The sequence below is a fragment of the Mytilus californianus genome, unplaced genomic scaffold (assembly GCF_021869535.1).
Source record: "Mytilus californianus isolate M0D057914Y unplaced genomic scaffold, xbMytCali1.0.p SCAF_6, whole genome shotgun sequence".
Lineage (NCBI taxonomy): Eukaryota > Metazoa > Mollusca > Bivalvia > Mytilida > Mytilidae > Mytilus > Mytilus californianus.
Window position 1 is genome coordinate 91,730,553 of NW_026262712.1, and position 19,758 is coordinate 91,750,310.

General features: G+C 30.8%; 1 protein-coding gene and 1 long non-coding RNA gene across 5 annotated transcripts; one reads left to right on the top strand and one right to left on the bottom strand.

Moving 5' to 3' along the window:
- The first annotated feature begins 603 nt into the window (after positions 1-603).
- On the top strand, positions 604-18,965 carry LOC127706352 (cytochrome P450 10-like). 4 transcript variants are annotated; one of them, XM_052210923.1, is made up of 10 exons: positions 604-710; positions 9,831-10,031; positions 10,516-10,744; positions 12,076-12,266; positions 13,227-13,425; positions 14,890-15,067; positions 15,457-15,617; positions 15,890-15,968; positions 16,565-16,771; positions 17,180-18,965. In XM_052210923.1, exons 2-10 carry the CDS (start codon positions 9,842-9,844, stop codon positions 17,297-17,299), a joined length of 1,554 nt encoding a protein of 517 aa, XP_052066883.1. In that variant the 5' UTR covers positions 604-710; positions 9,831-9,841; the 3' UTR covers positions 17,300-18,965. The 4 variants fall into 4 exon arrangements, with proteins under 4 accessions (XP_052066883.1, XP_052066881.1, XP_052066882.1 ...); XM_052210921.1 differs by lacking the exon at positions 604-710 and adding an exon at positions 3,725-3,840; XM_052210922.1 differs by lacking the exon at positions 604-710 and adding an exon at positions 7,977-8,270.
- On the bottom strand, positions 6,422-9,820 carry LOC127706367 (uncharacterized). The gene is made up of 2 exons (XR_007984437.1): positions 9,290-9,820; positions 6,422-7,089 (listed from the first exon to the last, which is right to left on the bottom strand). It is a non-coding gene; the product is annotated as an uncharacterized LOC127706367 (long non-coding RNA).
- Positions 18,966-19,758: the final 793 nt, after the last annotated feature.

A 19,758-nucleotide genomic window follows, 5' to 3' on the forward strand; every position in this document is an offset into this window, starting at 1 on the left:
CAATACCTTACTAAACCGTTAGTAAAGATATGTGAGGTAATTTTATTATCAACATTATGAAGGTACCGAAATTAGAATATATAGCACAGGAAACCAATTTCTGAATCTTTGTAAAAATACAAGTGACTGTTTGATATTTGCCACAGTTTTCATTATTATAAAGTATACTCCTATATTTTCTATGTTCTGTACTTATGTTTGTACCTAAAGGATAATTTGATTTAGTGACATAAGATCATTTTCCTTGAATGATCTCTCATATTCATAACCTTGAAAGTACTTTATAAACTAAAGCTATGGCTTAGGTTATGAACATCTGTAAACTGTTGTTGCCGCCTCTTATTAATACACGTTCGATACAACCGTACATTGTTCTATCGAAAATGAATTGGAACATGAGCACTATATGTGGGTTGAACTTTCTTGGAAAACATGTTAATAAATTCAAAGTAGGCGGTACCTTTTTTGCTGTGCAACATAGCATATGATTATGATGATTTAAGAAAATAATAGTCAGTAATGAAATGAAAATCTATGATTGGAGGATTATTATGATAATTATGTATATATCCATATATAAATTGGATAATACACCTAATGAAATACAGGCAGTATACCATTCTACAGTCTACTTTTAGTTTTATCGAGTATATCAAAATTGTAAAATTGATCAAACTATTTCATTCATACGGATTATTTTCTGTATAAACGTAAGTCAGGTATATTTATTATTCTAGATTAATATAGTAGTGAACACATTTTTCGTGTTTACAAAGAATATTAAGTACAAGTTTTATACATGATAAAGTAGTAGTAGCGAATTGTATCTACATTAAATGAAGTATTAATATGATGATATTTTTGCTTTCAGTAAATGAATATAATGCATAACTATTTTATTTGAATAGATGTACTACTTACAACAAGAAATTGTCTTTTCTTTTCAATATTGATATTTAACTAACAATTTGATAAACAAACAAATAGAAAAATAACAATACGCGACGATTTCTCTCCAGATTGTCAATGTCCCTTTTCTAGAAAACCACGTACCTTTGGTACCATCTTACAGGGTGACACCTTCACTATGTCCCAGTATGCCCAATGTTTTGGAAATTTACTGTAATTATTTCCTTTTCATAAATTACTGAAACATTTACAAAATTTATATTAATTGTAAGTAACTTTTAACTTTTGTCTTTGTTTAGTTAAAGGATTGCTCATGAATACATCAGTTTTCTGCAAATGTTTTGTAAAATTAAAGCTCAAATCAACTGCATTGGACAATTTTGTGCCGACAGTTCTGTAAAATACCATTTCCTGTTGCCTTTTATTTTTGTGGTATAAAGTGTCTTCGGCATTTTTTTTAACTTTTAACACTGAACGAATTTGAAGATGAGAAGAAAATACGCCAACGGGTCCGTAGTTAGTCCCAGTGAAAATATTCTGACAAGAACCCTGCGCGTTTGTTATCGACATTATGTTATTAGAATTAAATGTTTTATTGTAATTGTTGTTAAATTGTTAAATATTTTAGTTCCATCAGACAATTGAAATGGCGCTTAGATAACCGTGTCTACTTTTTTTCGAGGCGATTAGATAACCGTGTTTTTTTAATCGTGGCGCTTAAATAACCGTGTCGACTTTTTATTCGCGGCGCTTAGATAACAATACTTTTTTTTATTCGTGGCGTTTAAATAATAGTTCTTATATTTTATTCGTGGCGTTTGGATGACCGTGTCTACTTTCATTCGTTGCGATTAAATAACCGCGTGTAATTTTCATTCGTGGTGCTTAAATAATTGTTATTAATTCTTATTCATGGCGCTTGGATGAACGTGTCTACTCTTATTTGTTTCCTGTTTCGTTTTGCTGTTAAAGATCATTTTTATTCCGGTAAATGGCAGAATTTTTGCACAATAACCTTAGGTTATTGTAAAATTCGTCTGTAATGTCTAAGACATAAATGTATTCATTAGTTCCTGTTGTCTTAAACTAGAAACTTGTTGACAGAATAACGAAAATCGACGTAATAAGACAATATCTCAAAGCGGATAATTACAGAACGTTTCTTCAGTATTGGTAAACTACTTAACATTTTACATACTCGAGACACAGTGAAATATAATGCATGTCGTTCTTTAATTGATGTGAAGGATAATGATAATGAAGGTGTAGTAGCAGACCAGTTATGGTAGCAAAAAGTATCTTTTTTATTCTTTAAATTAAAGCGGGACACAATTTTGACAATGTGAAGAACACCTACAATTTGATTTGATTAAAGACAGAATCGGATTTTTTCTGAAAGAAATTTTGGATTATAAAATTTTAAGGTGCATTTATTATCAGATAGAATCAATATTATATTACGAATACATGTAATTGAGGGTACATAGACATGTGTTTTATTATTTGAAAAATCAATATTATGTACGGACGATTTAATGCAAGATGAACTTTCTTACAATAATTACTAAGTAAGCGATATATATTTACTAAATGTGACAAATTAATACCAGAGTTATATAATATTATATATATATATAATTATACGTCTCGTTAATCATACCAAGGACAAAGGCACTACCAGAGTAAATCTAATTTATAGTCATATTCATGTTCAACATACAGAAAAATTTGTATTTTATATAACGTTGAATGTAATTATAAAAAATTTAAAGACAAAAAGGCAAACGTAATAATAACATTTATAATGAAAATTAGAATACGAATAAATACATAAGAATAGATAAAGAATAAGAATAGAATAAGAACAAATTAAAATAAGAAAAGAATAAAAACAACATAAAATAAAATTAGGGAATTGACGCAATTAAAATGGCTAAAACAAATCGTTTTGTTTTTAGAACACAACAATTTTGACACATTTGTAACACAGGCAATTACTAGTAAAACACAACAATTAACTGAAATTTACATTTTTGATGTCAGTTCAATGTGTTTAATATCTGAAAAATTTATAAGATTCTGCTATTCATGATTTATGATTCGGAATAATGTAACTGTTTATCATCGGTTTTTATAAATGTACCAGTAATTATGTAATATAAATGTATTGACATTTTTTTTGGTTGTTGACCGCGACACCAGAAACAACATTAAAAGGAGGTAAATCAACATGGCAGGGAAATAGGACAAACAGTAATCGATATATAACCTCAGCTCTCCGACAAGTCGGAAGTGAACACAGTTTCACAGTATTCAGGGATCAATATTTTCTGCTCCGCGTGTAGATTACATCAGACAACTTGTAGGGGAATCTTTCACGTTTTGATTTCTTTTTCTTTTATTACATAAATGTCTGATAGTGATTGTCTTGCATGACACACTAAATCTTTTTTTTTATTCGTATAACAATGAAAAGATTTTAAGCAAAGATGAGTTTACTATTTAGAAAGCTATAAACTTGAATTTTAACTTCAAATGTATCTATTAATTGTCTTTGTATACAACAATTTAAGCACATCTGACTTTGGGTGATTTTGAATGTCATGTAAAGTAAAAACATGTATACTATTACTTCGATACCGATAACAGTGACTTATACTGTATGGAATACATGTAGGCGGTAAGGTACATTTTATTATACAAAATTTTAAGATATATTGTTTGATCGCGAGTACATGATCATTATTAAATTCGTTAGTACATGAGTACTTATAGACATGGTCGGTGTGCAAAAGAGTATTTAAAGATATGTCATATTAAAAGTTTTGCATTTAAGATAATTACGAAACAATTCACGCATTTAAAGTGGCAACAGACAAAATAATATTGAATTATTTCTTTTTGGATAAAAAAAACCTCGCTTGTTTAAATGTGAGTATTATATATGCAAAACCATACATGTAATAAATTATGATGTGGAATTTATTCACTGAGAATACTTAGTACAGGTAACAATATTAAGTTCAAAATGTAATAAAAAAAAAAAAAAAAAAAAAAATGTTAAAAATGTAACATCTACAGCACCTGAACTAAATATGATAAACTGTTTTACTGAAGAACTATGTCTGTGAAAAGTGGGACGGGGAAACATAGATAGTATTTTCAACTTGCAAGTGCGTTTATATCTTAATCACTTTAAAACTTTCATAAAGCAGCTTTCATAAAGCAGCTTCTCGTGTAGAATCAAGTTATTATGAGTATTGATCAAAGGAGACTCGGAGTAAAAGGCAACGTGACCGCAACCCAACGATAAAAACCATCATCAGACAACTAAAGGGTAACATACAGTCTTCAACAATAGACAAAATCTAACACGAGTCTATACAAATTGTGAATAGATAAAACAGAAACAATCAAAGTCACATCAATACAACATTCTCCAAATAAAAAGGAACATTAAGATATTTCAAATGACAATCACTGACAAATTTCCTGTCTTTGAAAATGCGCACACGATAATGTGGCTGGTTAGACTAATATTGTTAGATCTCAAACCTCTTTTTATATCGCAATAATTGATCAAAGGAAGCATGGTCTTGGTCTTATTTATATGCTTTAATGAATTTGTTCAAGTCCTTCTTTTGGTTCCCACACGTTGACAACGTACCACTGTACAAATTTCGACTTTATTCATTTCAAACATGGTTAAAATAGTGATTTGAAGGCAACAACCACTGACGATTTCAATCATTCGACTCATGTGTAGATCTTGCGTTGCTAATCATGTCTGTTGTTCATTGTTTCAGTCTTATCTATTCAAGCTTTAAAGATATTGGGGAAAACACTAAAATTGGTAAATCTTGAAATTCGAAATATTTTTTGCCGCATGATATTTTTTTTCTGTCTATAACGGTTTTTAAGATATTATATAATAGCTGCACTTCCCCTCTATGTTATATTTTACCAATGATTGGCCGGCGTGTTCATTTAACACGATTTTAAAACTAGATACCGAAATGATGATTGTGGCCAAGTTTGGTTGCAATTGCTTCGGTGAGTTTCAATCTGTTTAAGGTCCCAATTGATATTGTAAGTACTGTATCAATTGACTATAAAATAAGTTCGAATTCATTTTTTTGCAGTTTTTCATTTACAGTTATGGTGGAACGAGTTATATATATATGCTTCTATTTAGGTGTAATACCACTAAATCATAGTACGTCACATCCGGTTGCATCATCCGGTTGCATACGAAAATAGGTCGAAAAAAAATATTCCCTTGAATTTGACAGTTGTAGGTAATTGATCCTACATTTCATTGCAGTAAAACATTTCTGGGTCATAAACATATATCTTGGGTATTTCAAATCACCATTATTTTTTTATTTGGGGTTTCTATAGAATATTTTGGAAACTTGAGGTTACATGGTTACTAAAGCTTGTACACAGGTTAAAAAGGGGGGAAAATTTGATTGATTAACTTCCAGTGATGGTTATTTTCTTATATGCAATGAAATGTTATGTGAAATTTTTCTAAAGTACTGGACAGGATAAAACTTTACTCATGCCAAGTATTTCTTTATTTGAAACAAAGATAAATTCTGCACAATTTTTTGAAAAGTGCAAATTTAACAAAGACTAATAGGGGAAAATCAATGGTGATATTACACCTAATATGGGAAGCTGTACATGCACATTTGACCTTGTGAGTACTCTCATGTGTTAAAATTTCTTGCTATTTAAGTGAAATATTACAAATAATGAAATATTCTGAGTGGATTGAGTCTCCAAAACACATTTTATGAGAAAATTTCCTTGAAATAGGACTTTACCATGAATATTAGTTGACAGAACAAGCCATACTTAGAGCTTTGGGGAGCTCTTTCCCCTTATTTCTTATATTCTGCTATACTAGAAAAATTTTCCTAAGAAATACTTTAATAAATATATAGTTTTAAGTAAATGAAATTATTTTTAAAGCAGTAACAACAAATTATTCACCAAAAGAGAAGCTTTTTATGTCCCTCTCTGGAACGCGGCGTAAATTTAAGTTTTACGTAAGGACTTATCGAAACCTCCTTGGAGACAGTAAACTTTTATACGGATAGTTCATTCAGCTTGAATACTTCAATTAATCATTTATTATAACATTTCTATCATAAATGAGTGACAGTTACCCTAAAATTTTTATTTATTGGCCTAAAAAGTTGAAATTTTGAGGAAATTAGAGGTATAAATGGACCAAAAGAGACCTTATAAGGAAGACAAAGAGGTCCATTAGTAGTATTTATCATCCTAAAGTCATCTTTTGTATCATATTCAACTGTTTGTAGGCAGACGAGATAAATATTTGATCATTTATTGGTCCACACTATATTCTATCATGATGCGGCTTGGTTTGGATTTTTCGAAGAAATTTTGCTCGAATCGCTGTAGATCTCATTTTACATTTTACTAGATTTTTCTCAAACTATTGAACTGATTATGACAGGAATGCTTGAAATAACCAGTATTACAAAGGAAAAAAGTCACATTCAGTTTATTTAACAAAAAGGTCTTCTTTAATCACATTATTGTTTTCATATAATTTTCTAGATTTCCCTTAGACAAAACAGAGAGAAAAATAAAGTACTGCTTATCAAAGTGATTATAAAGTTCTACATAATTTTAATGAGCAAAGTGTATATTCTAACTTCAATTTGGTAGATTTACTTTAACCATCCAAAAGTTATGTCTTTTTTTCAATCGAGAGGATAAACAATTATGAGTTTTATGTTTCGCGGTAAAAATAAAGTACCGCATGGACAATTGTTTTGATTAAACAAATACTGTTTCCTATACTTTTTTGATGCTCCGGTGTCTAAAATGTGTTTCTTCAAACAATATGGATTGTCACTAAAAATTTCGAACATAGATATAAACATGCATTTAATTTCTCAATATTTTCATTTAAATGAATAAATCTATAGTTCTGACAAAGTATTAGCACATAGTCGGTACCATATTCGACTAATAACCCTTTTATGATGTAGTATCAAATATGTCACCAACATTGAAGATACTTCGTCAATTCCTGCAGTTCTGAAGTTTTTAGTAACGACACAATATCCATTTCTGCCATCTTGTTTATCTCTTGTCTGTCTGTAGGCGAATATTGTTTTCTCGGAACCTCTCTTGTGCCTACGAAATTTGAAGTGAGTATGGAATGAAATATCGGTCAAGATGCAATATTTTTAACTCACCCAAAAATGCTCTATATATACGTTTTAGATATACTTAAAAAGGAGACCTAGTAAAAATATCAGCATAAATTGTATTTTTATCAAAAAAGAAATATATACTTGAAATATTTGGTACGATATTAATAACTGTACTATTTTATTATTGATATAGCTCGATAAAAATACATTCTGGCAAAGATTGAAATAATCAAGTTAGACCATAAACCACCATAAATACAATTTTATAGCAATTTTGATTTACATTAAGTTAATAATAATGTATTAAAATGGCTTAATATTAAAATGTTTAATTTAAAATGCAAGATATTTATTCGTCCTGAAAATGCACAAAATATTTGCCACAACACGTTGAGCAAGCAACCATCAATCTTAGATATACTTTAAAACTTCTGTTAATTATTCCTATTATGGAAACAATTTCAAACTACTGTCGATTTACATAAATAACAAAAATTCTAAGTGTTATTGTACTTTAAATGTCTACTTATCTCGTTCAAGTTCAATGTCTACAATGTTTGCATAAGGTAGGTATTACAAGGTCTTCATAAGTTAAAATATGTATCCTGGGACAAATCCAGTGCAGGTGGACATATTCTAGTTTTCATTCATGACCGTACAGGTGAATTACTGGGTTACTTAATTTAGATCATCAACGTTCAGTAACCTGCTGTGATATGTCTGTATCAATGATTTAAACTTTTAAAAGTAAACATTGATTTTCAAATCTTTTTTGTTTTGTTTAATTCAATACCAAGATGGTATAGTTTGTTGATTTATCGATTATTTGTCGCCACGTCTTTTTGATTTCATTTTAAACGCAACACGTTCATAACTTTGTTTTTTTTTTAATTTATTAGTAACTTATTTTTATTTTTTCTTCCACCTTTTATTCTGACAACGTACTGTACCACCACGATAAACATGATGTATAACAGTTTTGAGTTTATAGTTAACTTTCTTCGCTTGACTTGGTAAGACAAGCTCGTGTGCAGCGAACTTTGGTGTTACATATATCACCAGTATCTTCATATAAATAAATGTAGACTTATAATTATGGGTCCCAACAATTATCAAAATCATTTGGAGTTTTTCACACTGAGGAAGTAAGTCGATAAAAAAGTAATTGAAATGTTTTTAATGTTAAATTCATGATTAATTATTTATATAAAGAAGTTAATTCAAAGAATTCTAAATAATAAAAAAAAATGTTAGTTTAGATAAAAGAAAACATTTACCTTAATTGTATACTTACTACTTGGAAAGAAGTTGATAACAAAGTTTTTCCAAAGATTTTTTGAAAAATATGTTTTTTTTATTCAGTGCCAGTTTAAAAATTGCTTCTATTCTTTGGTATACATATACTATATCATATTAACATCTTATTGAATTAGATGAGTACATTAATTAAACTAGTAGTAAATTATTTTGTACAAGTAAATATTTAGTTCTTCGGAATTTTCAACAACAGGGTGTATAACTATAAATTTAAAAATATGTTGTGTATACTTCAATTAGACTGCAACCCTTTATAAATTTAAAAGCCACATAGTTGTCTTATTGGCAATCATACAACATCTTCTTATTTTTATACGTAAAACAGCTAGAGGGCACGCATATAACAACTGTTTGGCTCTCAACCACTCTAGACAACATCTGAATAAAAAGTAGCACAGACTACCAAAAGATCTGCCAGGGACAAAAATGTTAAAAAAACAAAATCATCAAGAAAAAAAAACGGACATTGTGACTTGGGACGAACACATAACATATGTCGGGCATAACTAGATCAGTCAGCCTATCTTTTCAACCTCACTCAGGAGAACAGTTAAAAAGATGGAGAAGAACGTTCAATAAAAATGAACAAAGCACCTGCTCTATATAAGTGCTAAAACAGAGTCACAAATAGAATAAAACTCAATAATACAGAATCAAAGAATCCCGAAGGTAACCGAGGAGCCTTGTCGGCTGTTAAATATTTTTTTTCTTTTAACTCTTTTTATTTATCGTTGATTGCATGTTTAGTCAATCGAAGTAGCCTACGACAAATTAGGATCTAATTCTGAAATTTACTCCCACATAATACATCAAGGTATAAAACAATACTTTCATGCGTTGTCTGATTAAAGGAAAATACTTACATGCTTTGTCTGATCGAGAGAATACTTGCTGTGAATTCCTTTTATACTCGCAAATATCTTTGTATCAGCCCACCCACTCTCATTTCTGGTACTTTTATAGCAATCCTGTTAACCAATCATCTGCCAGGAAATAATCAAAGAAGGATCTATAAACGGATTCACTTTGCATTCAAACAACCCTTATTTTCTTCCACCGAAAATGCCATTTACAGTAAAGATGATTCGCAGTGGGCAGTAAAAAATCTTGTAGGATCATTGATAATATTGATAATGAATAAATAGAATATTATGATAGTATAAATCGAGAGGTCAACATTCCGTGTTCAGAATTAGACAATAACTCATGCAATGTGCAAAGCACAAAATTACCAGAATTTAGAAAAGTTCAACGTTAAGAGATCGAGACTATAAAAGATCTGTTATAATATCAAATAACTATAGGAAAAGAAAAATGAGAAATAAGACAAATTTATTACAAACGAGGTTCCTCACATGGAATAATTAACATTGTGTATAACTAATTTACATATTTGAATTACAGAAATATCAACAATGACAACAACTTGCTGTCAAAGATATGTTGGTTCCCAGATACGTAAATACGTTAGTTGTCGATTTAAAGCCACGATGGCAGCCATCTTGGCACCTGAATATGAAACTGAGCATGCAAAGTCATTTGAAGATATCCCAGGTCCGCCATCACTGCCGTTTGTCGGAGCACTAGTTAACCATTTTCCTTGTGGTAATAATAATTATATTAAGAACCACCATATTAAAAGATTTCTCTAGTCAGTTCTATACCGAGTCATTTAAAAACAAATATGATACTTAGTCAATTTAGTATGATTTGATTCAAAATCGCCAAAACCTCTCAATAGATTATACCTTGAATATTGAAAAAGACTTTATGAATCTAATTATTAAAGAATTATTAAAGACAAAACTTGTTAAATCTTTTTTTCATCTATGAAATAATCAAAACATTATGTCATAAACATAGAGATCTAAGAAACACCGAAGTGACAATATTAAAAATGATATTACTGTTGAAAATCTTACCAAAAATCAAAGTGAAGAAGCCTTTTCAAAAACACAAAAATACAAATCAAGGTAACTATCAACGAACACCAAAGCTTAATCATTACGAGCACCTCTTAAATCTGCATATGAACATACAATAATAAACATTTAAAAATATAGAAGTTCAAAATTATTTTGTTTTGCAGGTGCATTTCACGGAAAAACTCCCCCACAAATTTATGAAATGTGCCGGCAAAAATATGGAGACATATATAAAGAAAGAATTTTTCACTTCTCGTTCGTTCATGTTTTTGATCCTGATGATTTTGAAACTGTTTTTCGAGCTGACGGGAAGTATCCAATTAGAGAAGCGTTCATGACCTTGACCCATTACAATAGAAAGTATAACGGGAATGTTCAAGGCATCATAACCAGGTAATTTTACTTGTTATAAGGAAAATCCCTATCAAAATCAGAAAGGAAATATCTTTCCTCTACTGTAAATACCATTGTTAGATTTTTTCACGTATCTTTAAGGTTGTTACTTTTATAGTTTCATCTTGATCGTTTAAGACAACAGAATGGCGAACGTAGATACAAGTATCTTGTCTTGGGGAGGGATAAATCCTTCTTTGTAAATAATCACTTTGATTCAAACAAAAAATTCTCTGAAACTGACATTACCCAGATGCTTGATTTCTTGATTGACAACATATTTGTTACGTTTGGAGGAATTTTTTTTCAACAGACTCGGAATTCCAATGGGAACCAACTGTGCCCCTCTTCCTACCGACTTGTTTCTTTATTATAATGAGGCTGACTTTATACAGGAACTTCTTAGGAAGAAAGATAAGAAGTGGGCAATATCCTTTAACTTTACGTTCCGCTATATAGATGATGTTCTCTCACTAAATAATACAAAATTTGGTGATTATGTTGAACGAATCTATCCCATCGAACTAGAGATAAAGGATACTACAGATACAGTTAAGTCTGCCTCATATCTTGACTTACATCTAGAAATTGACAATGAGGGTCGGTTGAAAACAAAACGTTACGACAAAAGAGATGATTTCAGCTTCCCAATTGTGAACTTCCCATTTCTATGTAGCAACATTCCAGCAGCGCCTGCATACGGAGTATATATCTCCCAATTGATACGATATTTCCGGGCTTGTATTTCCTATCATGATTTCCTTAATAGAGGATTGCTGATCACAAGGAAGCTATTAAAGCAAGAGTTCCAAATGGTGAAGTTGAAATCATCCTTTCGTAAATTTTACGGACGCCATCACGAGTTGGTTGACCGTTATGGAATAACCGTTTCACAGATGATATCGGATATATTCCTTATGTTGTAACTACAATACCCTTCCCTTTTCACGAATGTGACCTACCGAATTAGACTATATACCGGATTTGTAATAACATAAGCAACACGACGGGTACCACATGTCGAGCAGGATCTGCTTACCCTTCCGGAGCACCTGAGATCATCCCCAGTTTTTGGTGGGTTTCGTGTTTCTTAGTCTTTAGTTTTCTATGTTGTGTCATCTGTACTATTATTTGTCTGTTTGTCTTTTTATTTTTGGCCATGGCGTTGTCAGTTTGTTTTCGATCTATGAGTTTGATTGTCCCTCTGGTATCTTTCGTCCCTCTTTTGTGCTAATATCAATGATATACATTTTGGATAGATGGCAACTTGCTAAGATTTTTAGATGTCAGCCGCTTTTATATTAATGCTTGCTACTTTTTCTTTTTTATAGTCAAAATGAAACATGGCAAAAGCTTCGAAGTACGTTTCAACAAAAAATGCTACGACCAAAGGCAGTGGCTGCTTATTTTGATGAACAGTCAAAGGTTGCAGACGAACTTGTAGAAAAATTCTCGCGTACCAAATGTGTAAATGGCATTGTAGAAGATATTCGCAGTGATCTCACAAAATTTGCAACGGAAGGTAAGTTCATGTTTAGTAAATGTTAATTATCACTCCAATAAGAAGTACTGGAAAGACTAGTTTAATTTAAAAATAAGAAGAAGTGGTATGATTGTCAATGACAAAACTCTCCGTAGATGTAAGCAATAAACGCACTTCATGGTTATGTGTGTGCAGTTAGTCAGGAGCCTTGAAGTTACTATTGAGTTGTCTTACGTTTGTATACTACGAATTGTTTCACAGCATATTTTAAGGACCATTGCGAGCTTCATATATAATGATCTGAATGTGGGTGAATCGCTAAAACTCTACTTAAGACCTTTAGAAATTAATTAAATCAGGAACTATGCTGTTGTTTAGTTCCTTCTTCAAAGAATTTCAATAAGTATTTTTATGAGTTTTGATATGACTTGTCATTTGAAATTTTTGCATCTTAAAAAACATTTGATCTTTCATATTTTCTTTCGGTTTCTTTTGCTGTCATGAATATGGCATTTTAAAACTAACCGTCCTCTGGTGCTTTATTCCCTGCTATATATAGCTTTTGACAGGTATGGAATATATCAGACTCTTTGTGTACGCCAAATCCCCTCACACGTCTACAGTGTAGAACAGGACTATATAAGATGATAAAAAAAAATTTCAAAAAAAATTTGGATAACAAATATTCATCATCAGTAAGCATTTTTCATTTGACAACTGATATTGTGAAGGTTATTTGGTGTAATTCCCCATCAAATGATAAATGTCATTCTTTTGTCCCGATTTGTAACCTAAAAAAATATTGTTATTTTGTTTAATATTTAAAATTCTTTTTTTCTCTGATTTTTGGTGATCTATACAGATCTATTCATTTTTCATGATATTAAAGGATATTGTTAAATTGCCGCAGTTTGGTCAGGAGCATTACGGATATTTACTGTATAAAACATTCAAAATTTGTTCATAATAATCATGATAATATTTTACTCTTTCTTACAGGTATTGGTTTAGTGTGCTTCAATAAAAGATTTGATCTGTTATTGAGTAAGGAGGAGAATGCTGAAGCAAGACAGTTCCTATATTATGTTCGTGTAATTATGGACACAACACATAACGAATTTAGGAGACTTCCATTTTACAAACTATTTGAGACGCCCTCATACAAAGAGTTTGTGAAGGCAAAGATTTTTGTAAAAGAGTATGTATAACTTCAAATACATGTTTTATATAGAGGAGCGTTATTTTCCCCGAGAGTAGAGTGCATCGTTTAAAGATATTTTGAAACGGAAAAGTAGTTAATTGATGAGGATATTGATTTTGTAATTTAGAAACTATATTACTTCAATTTTTTTCGTTTTCTTTGTTCCCTTGAAAAGAAAGATATAAAGGTGGATATACATGAGACAGCAATATCATCAATTATTTAAAAAAAACCTATTAACTAAGGATCAAGTACTTTCATTTTCATTTCTGATCATTATCTTTACAGTTACTGAAACGGGTAAATGAGTTAAAGTGTCAACACCGTATTGTTAGATCAATGCGACCATTATGAGCTGCAAATTTCCTGATAAACATTTATCAATATGACAAAAGTAAACAATTCATGGAATTGTTATAAAGTATCAACATTCGTGCGTAGTTTAGGACTAGACGCCATCCGATAAATTTTCGAGATGATCTGCAATATAAAAAAAATTCGAATGAAAGAACATACAATACTATAATGAGGACTTTCGTAAGTCTGTTTGATTTCATTTCATGGATTACAAAAGAGGGGCGAAAGATACCAGAGGGACATTCAAACTCATAAATCGAGAATAAACTGACCACGCTATGACTAAAAAAGAAAAAGACCAACAGACAAACAATAGTACACAAAACACAACATAGAAAACTAAAGACTAAGCAACACGAACCCCACGAAAAACTGGGGGTGATCTCAGGTACTCCGAGAGGGTAAGCAGATCCTGCTCCACATGTGGCACCCGTCGTGTTGCTCATGTTAGTACAAACCCGGTAAAAAGTTTAATTCGGTAGGTCACATTCGTGAAAAGGGAACTGGATTGTAGTTACGACATTAGGAACATATCCGCTATCATCTGTGAAACGGATATTCCATAACGGTCAACCAACTCGTGATGGCGTCCGTAAAATTTACGAAAGGATGACTTCAATTTCACCATTTGGAACTCACTATATGTTAAGCATCATTCATTATTTGTAGGACGAATCAATCAACGAAATCGCTCTTCATTCCTAGTTCTATATTTTCATCTATGACATTCTTTCTTTCCAATAACTGTACATGCTTAGCACATGCACATTCAATCTCCAACTGATGTCATATCAAAGGTCTCATGCATATATACCAAACAATAGGTAAAATATTTGTAAGACAATACGGATCAACAATATTTTTGAGCTTATTTTGACAAAATTGAAACAAGCTGACGGTTAATAGCAAATTTTTTCGATATTCCGCTTTTGTAAATGTTTTATACACATTGATATACATAACAACTTTTATTTTTTTTCAAATTATACTGTCAAAATCGTAGGTTTTACCATTAAGAAGAACAGATTGTCAAATCGTTAATTGCTTTGCAAATAATAGGTGTTGCTTTTTATGTAGTTTTACTCTGAGAATAATTATTTACAGAATGGCAAATAAATACTCAAAACAAGCTTTAAAAGAAATGGAAGAACGATCAAAAGACGGTACAGAAGTAGATGGGGAGAATGGCGATCTCATTCCTTATCTAATGAGCAAGTCTTCTCTAACAGAGGAAGAAGTTTTCAAAGTCATTAGTGAATTCATATTAGTAGGAGTCGACACAGTAAGTTTAATATACTATCTAAAATCTAAAAAACTTATATTTAAAATTTATTCATTGTAACGTAGTGATGTTGAAAGGTGACCAGTCACTAAAACTTTCCATTTCTTTACAAAGAAACTTCACTATTTGAAAGTTTCAAAATATTGAAATAAATTATACGTAATTTATTGCGTAATTGCAGTTAATAATGATAAAAAAAATTGAAAGGAATCCCATGTGACTGACCAAACGATGTATTATATGAAAATTAATTACAATAATATATGAGTAACAGCTAAAAATATATCCTTAATGAACAAGAAACAAGATGAATACAAAAGTTACCAAACATTTAATACACGATCATGTTAATCGACTGTTTTCAACAACACATAAGTTATATTTTGTAGACAAGTCATCACATAGCCTATATGTTATATTTATTGGGAACACATCCTGATGTCCAAGAAAAGCTCCACGAAGAAATTTCAAGACACATTGACAAGACATTGTCTATCGACAACCTACAACAAATGACTTACTTAAAAGCAGTGGACAAAGAAGTTCATAGGTAATTAATCAATCAATTAACTAATCGGTAAACAAATCTGTATAGAAAAAACTACTTCTGCAATGTATCAATGGCTGAAAATATTACTAAAGAATTAGTTCAAATCAAATGTTTATATTCGATAATCGTAAAATCCGTTGCATGTTATATGGAATAGTTTCAACATAACCTATATCAAAAATAAAACATTCAATTAACGTTCGGCAATTGTTTAAACAAAACCAGTATTAAGAATGACACAAATTAGACACTATATTTTAACTGATTTTTAGATTGCTGCCAGTAGCTGGTGGAACTATTAGAAGACTGACACAGGATATTAATCTACGGGGCTATCATATACCTGCTGGGGTAGGTATGCTTATAAAAACATTGTAAATATGCATGTTTCTAATGCGGTTGACGGTGTAACGAATCTGTTTAGGTTCCTTATGGTTTGCATGCTACGATTTGTTTGTATACCCAACATTACTGGTTGATTCTTGGTGTCAAAGGGTCCTTCTTATCAAGGGAGAAGGTATGATATTGGCCCCTTGAACCTGAAAATCAAAAAGTATTATTATTAAAATTATTCAATAAGTAGGTCAATGAACGTAATCCTAACTTTTTCATTAGCACGAACATAATTAGAAGGGATAATTTGATGACTCCAAAATACATTCGCTGATCGATAAAGATAGTTTTGGATGACATGGCAGGTTCCGTCTTTGTTACGATGTTTGTTTGTTTTTCCTTATACACCAAAATGAATATCAAACATTTTACTAACTTGCAATGTTTTGGTTTAGAGCATGGCAAATGTCATTTTTTATTTGTCGTACAGTACAAACGAATTATCAAGTTATCCAAGTTCATGATTTGTTTGTAAAACACATGTATTCGTTAATATTGCATTAAGATTATTAATAAAGTATGATTGAAAATACTAAAATTTACAATTACTACAGACAACTGTTGCAGTTCACTGGGAACAATCGATGCTGGATGAAGTCAACTTTAAAGATGCTCATTCCTTTAAGCCAGAACGATGGTTGAGAGATAACGTAAATAGAAAGGAAATTCATCCATTTGCCGCAATACCATTTGGCGTAGGACAAAGATCCTGCATAGGACGACGGTTTGCTGAACAAGAGACATTTCTTGCAGTTGTTAAGGTAATTTTGATATAAAAATTTTGCCGTATTAAGTATTTGCGCCATAATTAACAAAAAACACAAAAAAAATACAGCATAAGAAGTATTCACAAACTATTCCAATGTTTCATCATAATGCGGTTATAATTGTTTGAAGTTTGAGGATCTAAGCAAAGCTTTTGGTATCAAAATAGATAAGCTGTATATGAAAAACTATGATAAATTTTAAAGCTATGTATTTGAAGTTTTAGAAAACATGAAACTATTGAGTATTTTGTTTTAGAATTAAAGCTATAACCACACGCATTAAAGTTATTTTAAGCCTGAATTTTCCCTTTCGCCTCGCACACATAAACGTGTGTCATTTCCCGTACCATATGATTTTCAGTGAAAAAATGAAACAACTGTGAATTTTGATTTTATTTTTAGATACTTCAAAGTTATCAAATACAATATGTCGGAGAAGATCTAAAATTAGACTATGGTGTTAATGTTGCTCCTGCTACCAAAATGAGATTCCAGTTTACACCAAGAAATCCAACACACTGAATTGGATATGGAATGACAACTGGTAATATATCCTGACGTTTACACGACTGTCCATTCCAAAAAAAAAACGCAACGGGTGATATAATTCCCATGGAAAGATGACAACGTGATAATATTACTATGTACAATATTTGAAATGTGGCCATCCCTCTCTTGTGACATTTCCGGTCAGATTTATGAATGAACTTGTAACTTGATAAGTGCATTTATTATTTATCGTAAAGCATTGTATAAGGATGTTTGTACTTGTGAGAATACAGTTTCAGTATAGAAAAACAAACATATACCCATAATAGGTAACTATAGATTATACTATCAAATAAAGGGAATTTATACCGGATTCACCCATAGTATAAACTATGTGACTTCTGCTTCAAATACTGATTTGAAAATGCGATCTATTTGCCGTATAGAATGAAAACGTAAAACTTATTATGGAATCTATGTAATTTTGCATGAATTTTACAAAAATACCGAACTCCAAGGTAAATTCGAAAGGGGTTAGTCCTTAAAAACTGACAAAACCAAACGCATCATTATTTCAACTAATATAACAGATAGATTGCAATGAACAGCCTATCACATTATCAGGGTCTATAATATTATTTTGGTCACTTGCAAAAGTTAAAATAACACCAAAAGTCCATGGTAATTTTAGTATTTTTTCCTTGCCACTTTGAGAATATTATGCATTCAGGGAAACCTTTTTTTAAAAATGGACATTAAACTTAGTGAAAAGAGAGCAACATCCTAAACGATTGACCTTGTACTAAATGCATAACGTTATTTTCATTTTGGTGTATTCAAAAATAAATTAACATTTACTTACAATCTGTTGGATTAGGAATAGGCAAAATGCTTCATTTTTAAATAAAATAGATTTTATGTAGATATTTTGACGTGATATAGCACAATATGACATTATATTTAATTATAGTTATATAAGGGACTTGCTCAACATTTCGAAGGTTAAAACTACGTATTTTGACGCGATATTGCACGCATATATTAATATATTTCATTAGAGTAATATTTGAGAATTGCCCAAAATAGCCAAGTAAAACTGTATATATTTTGACGCGATATTAAACACATATGACATAATATATAATTAGGGTAGTATTACAGATTTACTCAACACAGCAAAAGTAAAACTGTATATCTGTTAATCTGTATATAACAGAATAACAAGACGGGTTGTTCAAACCTTCATGTCAAATTAACGGCAGTTTTCTGTTAAACAATTAGGAAATGTTTTGTTGTCAGAACTGTACATTTATTTAAATATGTATATATATGTTCATCTGTACATAGATCACTTAAAATACAATTCACTGAAATAACGATTCTACAGAATTAAACCTCACTATTAAAATGTTGTTAAATGTTAAAAGAAGTAAAGTTTTTTTTTCATTTTAAGCTAACATATTTTTATCTATGTTTTTCAATGCTTACGAATAATGTAAATATCATTATAAGAGGTTTAATCTTAGAGGAAAACCATTAAACAAAAGCTCATAAAAAAGCCTACTAGCAATTGGTGCCATCATATACATTGCAACACATTCTTATAGAGTGCAATATATCAATAAGTTATTTGTGTATTTTGTTTAATTATTTATTTAATGTTGTATGTAAAAGTTTATTAAAAGATTTATCAAAGATACCAGGTTACTAATCAGTACGCCAGGCCAGACAAAAAATGTATCTACCAAAACCTGAACTCCAAGTTAAATTTAAAAAGGGATATGCATTAAACCTTTAACACCTTACCTCTCGATTATGTCAACCAACGGACAAATGGAAAACAAATGTCATATTCCGGACTTGGTACAGACAATTTCCAAAGAAAACGGTGGGTAAAACCTGGTTTTATAGCTATCTAATCCTCCCACTTGTATGAAAGTTGTTTATAGTTCCATTATATTGACAATATTGTGTGTGCAAAACACACACAGACATATTGATTAACGTGACTCAAGCGTGTTTTGTCTACATGAAACACAACATTGACGCTCAAAATAAATAAGTTAAAAATGAATAAATATGGGTAAAGTCAATAAAAACGCCGCCACGGTAGCTGTAATCATATTCCCATGTGCCGTTCTCAACAACATTTCTTAACAAAACTTTTCAACAGGAAATCCTACTGGTTATATTAATTTGGTATATTGACAAAAAGAAAATGAAAACCACTGACTAGGCTCCTCACCCGCACCAAATATATCACCTGCTGTTGGTTGAACTACTGGTGTTCAAGAATCTAGAAATTTTGTTGTTTCTCAATAAGGTCTCTCTTAACAGCAAACTGTAGCTGAAACATCACTTATACTTGAATTTCTGTTTAGCCGATAATAAATGTACACATTGTTCACCATAAAACTTTTATTGCTATCTTAACAAGCAATACATTTTCTCAGTAGGCTTTATTTTAATTTGGAGGAAAACATTGATGTCAG

Bases quoted from the DNA above. Each gene is read 5' to 3' on its own strand.
- LOC127706352 (XM_052210923.1), top strand. From the start codon at position 9,842: ATGACAACAACTTGCTGTCAAAGATATGTTGGTTCCCAGATACGTAAA. The intron at 13,426-14,889 runs GTATGTATAACT...AATTATTTACAG, and splicing joins GCAAAGATTTTTGTAAAAGA to AATGGCAAATAAATACTCAA. The intron at 15,969-16,564 runs GTAGGTATGCTT...CAATTACTACAG, and splicing joins GCTATCATATACCTGCTGGG to ACAACTGTTGCAGTTCACTG.